This window comes from Fusarium falciforme, chromosome 13 (assembly GCF_026873545.1).
Source record: "Fusarium falciforme chromosome 13, complete sequence".
NCBI lineage: Eukaryota > Fungi > Ascomycota > Sordariomycetes > Hypocreales > Nectriaceae > Fusarium > Fusarium falciforme.
In genome coordinates this window covers 1,274,991-1,284,782 of record NC_070556.1, presented here as the reverse complement: position 1 = coordinate 1,284,782, position 9,792 = coordinate 1,274,991, and the positions used below count along the sequence as shown (strand labels likewise).

At 43.9% G+C, this 9,792-nt stretch overlaps 2 protein-coding genes across 2 annotated transcripts; both read left to right on the top strand.

Moving 5' to 3' along the window:
- Positions 1-1,213: 1,213 nt before the first annotated feature.
- Positions 1,214-2,599, top strand: NCS54_01484700 (Hypothetical protein; the record flags this gene model as incomplete). Its single annotated transcript, XM_053159970.1, has 1 exon — positions 1,214-2,599. One exon carries the CDS (start codon positions 1,214-1,216, stop codon positions 2,597-2,599), a length of 1,386 nt encoding a protein of 461 aa, XP_053015945.1.
- Positions 2,600-3,019: 420 nt separating this feature from the next.
- NCS54_01484600 (Cyclin-like protein) lies at positions 3,020-4,028 on the top strand (the record flags this gene model as incomplete). Its single annotated transcript, XM_053159969.1, has 2 exons — positions 3,020-3,235; positions 3,291-4,028. 2 exons carry the CDS (start codon positions 3,020-3,022, stop codon positions 4,026-4,028), a joined length of 954 nt encoding a protein of 317 aa, XP_053015944.1.
- Positions 4,029-9,792: the final 5,764 nt, after the last annotated feature.

The following is a 9,792-nucleotide window of genomic DNA, read 5'->3' as shown; positions in this document are numbered from 1 at the left end:
ACGAAGTGCCACAAAAGCAGAAATGACGAGAAAAGAGGTCGAGGAACAGAAAATCCGCCAAGAGCTAAGACTAAAGGCACTTACACGCGAGGAGAAAGCTAGCCGCGATGTTCAAACAGACAGGGATGCACAAAATGTTGCAAGAGGCATGAGCGTTAGCCAACACAGAGCTCGTGGTGCTTTTTGTGGGTGTGAAAATATTAATCAACTTGGCCAATCGGGCGCTGATTGGCAGCTCGGCGGGCCGTCGATTAAGAGAGACCTCTTGTCAAAGGACTTGGTGGCCCGGTGTGAAAATACGTCCTACTATAAACTACTACATCGTGACGAGCTGCGTAGGATGGGCCATGGAGTAAGGCGGGCCGTGAACAAGGTTACTACTGAAGTTGAAGAAACCTGGGGCAATGCTAACGGATTTATCGCCCCCCCTGGGTCAGACTCGCAGCTCAAATCTCGAGGTCAAATGGATAGAAAGACCGCACACAGGGTAGGTACCAGTCCAGGGGCTGTAAGAAGTGAAAATACGGTCCGTGAATTAAACCATGAGCAAGACTTCTATACAGCAAAAGACACGAAATGGTGGCAATTTTGGAAGCCACCTTCTGGTAGCTATATTTCGCCTATTCCCCAAGACGATAAGCATGACAATAGTACACAGGAAGCCACAGGTACTTCTCATTGCTCTGTCAGGCCCTGTGGTTCTTCGGATAAGACCATTTGGCAACGGGCTATTAGTGTATTTCCTTGTATTCGTAGAGAAGTCTCTTCCCATCCTCCATACCCCGAGTATGGGCGGGATAGTAGAGATAGCCAGCCGCTACAGGGTGTCTGGCAGAAATATATCGACGAAAGGGATCGGCCTACTTATAGAATACCGCCTTTTGGTGTGACTTGGCTCCCGGCTATACCAATGCTCAGCAAGAAGGTAGACGCAATACTATGGCACCGCCGGGAGCTGGCTCGCTTGAACATGGAGATAGAGGAGGATCAGAGGCGACAAGACAGCTTCCCTATTATGAACTCGGCATTCGTCCAGTTCCACTGCCAGGTAGCTGCTCACATGGCGTGTCAGAGCGAGATCTACCATATTCCAAAGTCAATGGCCCCTAGGATGGTTGAAATCTCCCCCAATCATATTATTTGGAGCAATATTGGATTAACATGGCGTGAAGAATGGCTGAGAACAGCAGCCGTGATAGGAATACTTGCTCTCATGGGCGGTGTTTGGGCTGTACCGGTAGCTTGGACCGGCATTTTCAGCCAGATTGGACAGGTCATGCAAGCAAGTGAGCTTCTATTATTCATCCAGCGCAGCCAAACAGCTCAGAAGGTTATCGACGCATTTGCCGGGGTTTTGCCAACGGTTGCACTCGCTACCATACTCTTTCTTCTCCCCTATATCTTAGATTATTTGGCGGAGTTCAAAGGTGCCAAGACAAAGGTTCAGAAAGGTGAATTTGTCCAGGCGTACTACTTTATATTCCTCTTCACACAGCTTTTCCTCGTTGTCTCTATTGCCTCATTCTTTGCTTCTTCGTTCAAGGAACTGGTCCTACGCCTTGGAGATTTGAAGACTGCCGGAGACGTCATGCGCCTTCTTGCGGTCAATCTGCCCAAGGGTGCCAACTACTTCTTCTCCTATATGGTTCTACAGGCACTCTCCGCCAGCTCTGCTACACTCCTTCAATACGGTACACTCATTTCCTGGTTTTTTATTGCAAGATTCTTTGATGCGACTGCGCGCGAGAAATGGGCGCGAAATACGACCATTGGAAGCATTCGGCTGGGTGCCCTATTTCCCGTGTATACGAACTTTGGGTGCATTGCCTTAATATATAGCGTGATCGCGCCTTTGATATCCCTGTTAGCTGTGCTAACCTTTGGTCTATTATGGCTCGCGCAACGCTACGCTCTGCTTTACGTCACACGCTTAGACTATGACACTGGTGGCACTCTCTATCCTCGGGCAATCAACCAAACATTCACTGGGGTATATGTGATGGAACTTTGCGTCACGGGTTTATTTTTCATAGCTAGGGACGAGCGGGGGACAGCTTCATGCACTCCACAAGCTATTATCATGAGCTTCATATTGGTCGCTACTGCCATATACCAAATCCTTCTTAACAAGACATTTTCGCCTCTGTTTCACCATCTTCCCATCACCTTTGAAGATGAAGCCATACTTCGGGATCAAGCTTTTGAACGAGCGCAGAGCTATCGACATGAGTCCTCCATACGACCTGGAGACACCCTGGGCTCGGTACCTGATGCGCGAGTCGAGCATCGCGGAGTTAAGCGTGCCATGACGGATGCATTGTTTGGGGGAATTCCTGACGAGCTGGAGGACTTGGAAGCGTGGGAAAGAGAACAACTCGTCATCCCAGCCTTCCAGCACGAAGCCATCCGTTCTCGTCGCCCAATAGTTTGGATCCCTCGGGACAACCTTGGTATTAGCTTGGATGAAATCGAGCAGACGAGGAAGTATAGCGAGTACATTGCTATAACTGATGAGGGAACTGCCGTTGACAGCAAAGGACGAGTTGTCTACGGCAAGAATCCACCCGACTTCTCAATGTTAGACCATATTAGCTTGTGAGTGTCTAGCTTGAGTTTCTGGCTTGAGTTTCTAGCTTGTGAGTTTCTCCACGTGTAAGTATGCACCTGGAAAGTTGGCGTGTGGGACGTGCATGTGGAGTGGGGCGACTGGAGACTGTAGCGGAATGTAGAGACGGCAGAAAACATCGCGTGGAGTGACAAGACCAGATCCAGTAAATATCATCATAACCCCAATCCAAACCAGACAAGGGTAGCCTTGCAAAAGATACCCGCCCATGGATAAAGACGGTTTTGGATGACGTGCCACAAATAACTGAATTATAAGTCAATTTTAAACTGACTGACGCGGCACTATAAATTGAGTGTGGGCACTGCAATGAAGTACAATAAAATGTCAGTATATCCAGTACTTCATGAAACCTAAGGTACTCAACATCACTCCGCGTTTCTCAAGCTCGGGATGGCTGCCCTTGCTGATATCGACACTTCTGTCATCGAGTTTTTTGATGAACTTCACCTAGACTCTTTGGCTCATAGAATCGCCTATATCAACAGTAAATACGGCCGTGGGAGAATGGAAACCGCGGATGAGTACCGCCGTCAAGAACCAGAGGAGAGCATATATGGCTTCCGAGAATACTGGGAGGATATAGAAAAGAATCTTCAAGGAGTTCAGGTGTGATACCCGACGTCTAACACTGGTGTTCATCAGCTTATATTTCGGTATCTAGGCGGACACACTTCCGGTGCTTGAGCTCATGGACCTTCAACATGAGATTGGGGGGTTGTTCAGGATCTTCCTTGTGGACTTCTTGGTTCGCATTCATGACGGATTGAGGCTTCTGCCGGAGACCCTCCCACTTGCAGTGAACATTTTGGACCGATACTGCTCGAAAAGACAAGTTCCACGACACCACTACAGGCTTGCTGGATGCGTCTCGCTGCTCATCGCGGCAAAATTCTGCGAAAATCCAACAGATGTGCCATCAGTTGAGGCATTGAGTCACATTTGCTGCTTCGACTACGGTGTCCGGCTATTTCCTCAAATGGAACGGTACATCCTAGAGGCTCTCAGTTGGTCGGTTCATCACCCAACTGTCTATGCATTTATTCAGACGGGAGCAGCAAAGGCGGAAAGGGACGAGCTAAGGGGAGTTCAGGAACACGACAAGGTGGTGGCGACGGCGCGGTTGAAATATGCAGCAGTCAAGCATATGGCCGAGTACCTCTCTGATATCCTTCTCTATCGACGAGTATTTTCTGCTCAAACCCCGTCAGAGCTTGCGCGATTCTTGTTTGCGGTATCCTTGACGATCTTGCGCCACTCAGAGGCCTACCTGGACGACATAACGGTGCTTCGGTTCTTGGGTCAAATAGGACGGCCTTCGACTACTTTAAGGGCTAAGTACTCCCAACCATGCTTGTCCAGGGTGTCTCAGATACTAGCAGATTTTGGTTTGGACAAATAGACCTGGACAAGCAGTGAAGGCTTGTATATAATCAAATAATTTTTACTGCTAAGATAGTAAGGCTAGAAAGGATAAGAAAAGTAAAGAATGTAATAAACTAGATATATTAAATATTTGAATTGAGAAATGTATAACGTACATGAGAAGCGAGTGCACCTCAAAGCTTAAGCTTTGCGGAGGAAGGCCAGAAAGTTCTGACCCAACCGAATGTGATAACTTGGTGAGTCAGCATAGTGAGTTGGGGGAAAAGGGTGCTAGGCTGTTTTGGGCCATCGGGCAATTTCCTGTACGTAGAAAAGGTCAGAGGCAGACTTGCCTCTGATCATCATCATCTTCTTCAGATTTACTCGAGAAATGGGGAGTTTTGGGCTTCTTTTCTTGAGGTAATTTTCATTGCTATCAATTGATCATTTGCCCTTATTATTTTTTATGATATTGAGTTCACGATAAAGTGCGTGAAATCCCTTCTTTTGGAACCTACAGAAAGAAGAATAAGGCGCTTTCTTCTCGCTGTGGCTTCGTGTGTTCTGTTCCTCCAACGAAATGGAGAGGACATGCCAGTACTTTCCCGCTTATCGTAGGCACTAACCCACCGCTAAGCAATTAGCGGGTTTAGTTATTGAAATTTAATTTTCAGTACCTAGACGTCCCTAAAGCGATATTATTTATCAAGTACTGTTATGTGCTCCAGTCACGAGAGTCCCCTACGTGACGAACTTGCCTCTATAATAGTCAAATCCTGCAGCCATTAGATAGGAATCAACAACTTTGATAGATACTTTAATGTATCTTTTGCCTTATGATTATTTCCTTATCTCTTTTATGACTCACCCTTCTACCTTTTAAAACCCGCTAGAAGACCTCCGTGTGACGATCGTGTATATTCCCAAGGGATAAACCGGTCGTGCTGGGTTTATGTTGGCAGATAGACTAGTCGCGCTGTGCTTGAACAAGGGGGGGTGTCACGTCTGGTAATGTGCTCAACGGTATTGAGTGTAACCAAGTTGTATTGATAGCTGAGGTAGCTACTACATAGGAAGTGCAATGAGTGTGTTCTATATACTTGGGGGGTTTACCCTGATCACTTGTTCCCAAGAGGTTGATCAGAGTGATCGTGTAGGTGATCATAGGTGACCCTGAAGTGATCACCGTGATCACTTGGCTCCCAGAGGTGATCGCATCCTGATTGGTGGGTAACCGTGGGTCCCTCGTTGGTCACGTGACAAGTGCTTTGTCAGGTCGTGACACTCCGCTTTCAGCGGTACACAGACCTTTGCTAAACCCAAAGGATTCATAACAGCCGGTTATTAAAGAAAAGCTGATTAGCAATGTGTACCTTGATATATCTGGCTTAATAGTTTAATTAGAAATATATTAAAATATATTAAATTATATTAAAGTATATTAAAATATATTAAAGTATATTAAAGTATATTAAAATATATTTGTATTTAAATTAACGTATATGATAAGCGAGCGGCGCAGACAAGCGAGCAACGCAGTTAAAATTTCTTAGTATTTACACTACAAGCTTAAAAAATTCTTAAAAATTAAATTTAAGTTTAAAATAGTTATAAACTAGTAAGTAGGACTATTAATATATTAGTAGCTTAAAGATAATTTTCTTAAACTTTTAAAAAAATTATGTATTGAGTTATTGAATAAAATTCTATTCGCACTGTTTTTTTTATGTTTTTTATTTTTTAAAAAATACTATAATTTTTTAAAAATCCAAAAAAATACCTTATAGTTTTCTTTTTGGTTAAATAGCTAAAAATACTATTTTTAGGTTGCTAGCTATTTTATAGCTATTTTTAAATACTTAAGGTTTATTATTTTAAGTGCACAGTATAGGTGCGCCGCTCGCTTGTCTGCGCCGCTCGCTTATCATATACGTTAATCATCCTAAACTTAATTAATATAATTTCCCAAGTCTAAAACCTCTATATTTAGATATATGTTATCTAGGGTAGATTTTTTTTTCTCTACAGTATGCATAGTGGTGCACATGCTTATTACGTACGTTAGCCAGTTAAAGAAAAAAAAAAAAAAAAAAAACCCAAGGTTTAGCTGCTTTCAGCGCAAAGTATTAGTGGAATTTGTTGGTTGGGTACGTTATGAATTGATTTGAATTTGGTTTTTTTCATTTTAGAAAAAAACAAGAACTCAGAAAATTTACATACGATAGTAATTATGAAATAGAACTTATCCCTTAATTTAGGCGACCTTTGATGTTATTTGAAGCTAGAGGATTATTTTAGGAACAATTATAATTTAAAATGTAAATACCGAGAAATTCTGAAGTCTGATTTTCTCTGATTGCGTCCGTTATGGATAATTAAGCCATTTTTAAGTTAAGTTCTAATTAAAATGTTAATATTAAGCCTTGGATGCTGATATATAAAAGCTAGCTACATACTTTTGAAGCCTGCTTGATAAGAACTAATATATTTCACGACTAACTTAAAATGTCAAACTTGATGGATATTCATCGCGTGAGTTGTTTTTCTTCTTCTTCCTTCTATTCCTTATACGCCTTGAAAAGTTATGTGTTATATTAATATGAAGCATACTAGGATACGCCCACTGATACTCAGGACAACGGCCAAGGTCAAGATAGTGACCTTGAACTTGGCTCCTTGCACGGGTCGCCAAAGCCGTCCCCCCGTAAGCCCCCACAAGGTGATGGCAAGCAAGGGGATGAGCCTAGCTCCCCGGATGAAGGTAGCGGAAAGAAACGCGACCCCGGCGCTAAACAGGAAAACAAGACCATTAGCCCCAAGGCTGACGACGAAATGAAAGACGACGAGATGAAAGACAGCTTTCATTTGCAAGATTATGATAAAGGGAAGCAAAAAAGCCGGGCCAAACCATTTTTGGACCTTTTGAGCCAACGTTCTAGTCTTGGAAAAGAAGAGGAGCCTGTGCAGTTCTACCAATCCAATAATCAGTACTGGTACGTAACAGACGTTGGTTATCAAGAAGCACCGAAATATATTGCGCGGCGATTACCATCCAGTCTGCTATTTCAACATATATGTAAAAACATCTCACGAGCGCAGCGATACCCTGAGGTACAGGCCGTACGGGTACAGGATATTACCGATGTTCGGGCTGTTGTATACTATGGTCCTTTATCTGACCTGGAGCCAAAAAAGCATTGGATAACCGAAAGAGAAGCAGTATGGATTCTAGCAAAGTGGGATGGGTATCCTGAGAACCCGGAGTGTGGCAAATGTGATGGCTGGGTTTGGCTATCGCGGACTGCGCTGAGAAGGGCCGAAGGCGCAAGTCCAGAAAAGAGAAGAGAACTACGAATTGAGAGAAACAAGTCTGGAAAAAGGAGCATCACGCGTAAAGACATACTTCCGGATGAAGTGGTTGACAGTTTTATCTACCGTCACGCGGTGAGGTTGGAGGACCAATATCAAGCGTATTTGAAAAGGATTGATTATAGCCTTTTTTCAAGCTACCTTGCGTACCTAGAGTCTCCGCATGGAGAAAAGATGCAAGAGCATGAGCGTGCTGAAGGTAGCCAACAAAGCGAGGGTGTGACCCCGAAGCTGGGTAAGGAGTACGCGACAACGCATCCAATGGACCATGTCGGACCCCCCAACCCGCCTCCCCCCTCATTGGTCTGGATTCAACGTGTGGATAGGCATGGAAACATTTGGTGGAAGCTTGGAAATAATGGCGAGGGAGACAGGCAAGCGGGAAAACGCTCCCGAGGGTACAAATATGAAAGATCGCATAACGATACGGGAAGGCATAGGGAGATGAGGAGGCTACTAAAGGAGTTGGACGATCTATGTATATAGAAGGGTTCCTGTTAATAATTAAACAGTAAGTAAAGATGTAATATATATTTATTTAATTAGAACACAAGGCGTTTATGCTAACAGCAGGACTTTATCCTAGGTGACGCAAGCCTCCTTGTGGTCAGTATTCGTGGGCCGTCGAGGATTAAACAACACCCGTGATAAATATCCTACATCTTGTAACTGACATATGCTTCGAAGAGGGTAAAAGAGGGCATATCTATATGCTAAGTCCCTGTGAATTCTGTGCATACTGAAATTACTCGTGGACTCTAGTAAGCCATTATGTTGTTTGGGCTAGGGTTGGTGGTGGAATTGTTTAGAAGATTGAAAGCCAGAGGACCCCTTAATAGGCAAAGGCTTGCGTAAACACAGTGGTCCCAAGCACAGTAGGGATCTTAAGAATCACGATCGGTTACTAGCCTTAACCCCCGCTTGTTGTCAACATCGCTATCTTTCAGCTTAGCTAACCCTACAGTAACCGCAATGAAAACACAAGAACGGCAAAGGAAATTTCCTGCTTCAATAGACTCTTTTCTTTGTGTTATCGCTTTGCCAGGCAGCACCCCGAAGGAATACTAACGGTCTTACTTTAACAACCGAAATCCACGAAGATAGACCCAGATGCGGGAGGCGTTATAACAGGACGTGAGAAGAGTAATGTTTATTTATCCGCTAGATGATCATGAACACTTAGCTGGGCCAACTGCGAGTTGGAGAGACGGGTGCAGAAGCCGTTATGCCAATCAAACGCATAAGTGTTATTTCCTGGATACAGGCTGCTTATATACTTCGGATTATATCCCTTCACCGCTGCGGCTGGATGATATGCTACTTGCTACGCGACTTTTATTTTCTTTTCTTTTTTTTTTTTTTGTGTGTGTGTCTGTGTGTATGTGCGTATATCCCTATATGTGTTACTTCTTACGACTGTCACCACTGTTGTAATTGGTGCTTTAGTGTGTGTTGCAGTTACAATCGCCGCGCCGGTGCTCTCAACTATTACGACCCCCTCAGTATTGTTCCTATTGTTGTTGTTTCACCCATCATCTGGTCCCTTGTTCTCTTGCTCATGACCGCCGTGGTCGTTGTTCCTGGTGTTTCCCTCTGGAGGGCCGTACGGGTGCTCTGTCTGCCGACGGCCGTTCCGACGGCCTTCGCTGGGTGTTCCTGGAAGGGTTTCTAGCTTTGCTCCTACATCATCGTGAATCCGAGTCGGCTTCCTTCCTGTGCTGTGCAAGTTGGTCCATGTGGCTCTGGTCAATATTAAATTAAGGGCTGTGGACTGAGGAAGTCGGAATTTGGAGACGCATCTCTTGCTTTGTCAACAGCTTCGTGGTAAATGCACTCGTGTATGTCGCTAAGAATGCCGGTTTGTATAGATTTAGATTTGATTAATCGCTCAATATGATTGTCAAGTAAAACTATATTAAGCCATCTAAATACGTTAAGCTAGAGGTTATATATAAATTTACTCAATAAAACTTAATATATTAAAAAAATGCCACAGTGTTTATATTAATTAGTTGCCTCTTTTCCTCCGCAGTTAATATGATAGATTTTTTTTTCACCCCATCTGATGCCCACCCATTGCTTAAAACTCTCCTTACATATACCACAGCTTTTATTAACTTTTATACCTTTCTGCTGTAGTAGTTCCCTCGCAAGCTGATTAAACATTACTGAGGATTCAATAGCAGATGTGTGTCCATCTAGAATCTGCTGAATCTGCTGCAATTGATCATGTATAATGTATTTCTTCAAACGTAGGAATCGTGGTGCGTCTATCATTTTCCAGCTTTTAATGCTATCCTGACGACTCTCGTCATCCATTTTATAAAGTCTTTGTGCCAAGTTTATATCCGTAAGGTTTAGGAGGCTCTTGATTTGTTCCGACGTCTCTCGCTGAGTCCGCTGTCTCTTCTCAGTGTCTTGCGTTTCACCAT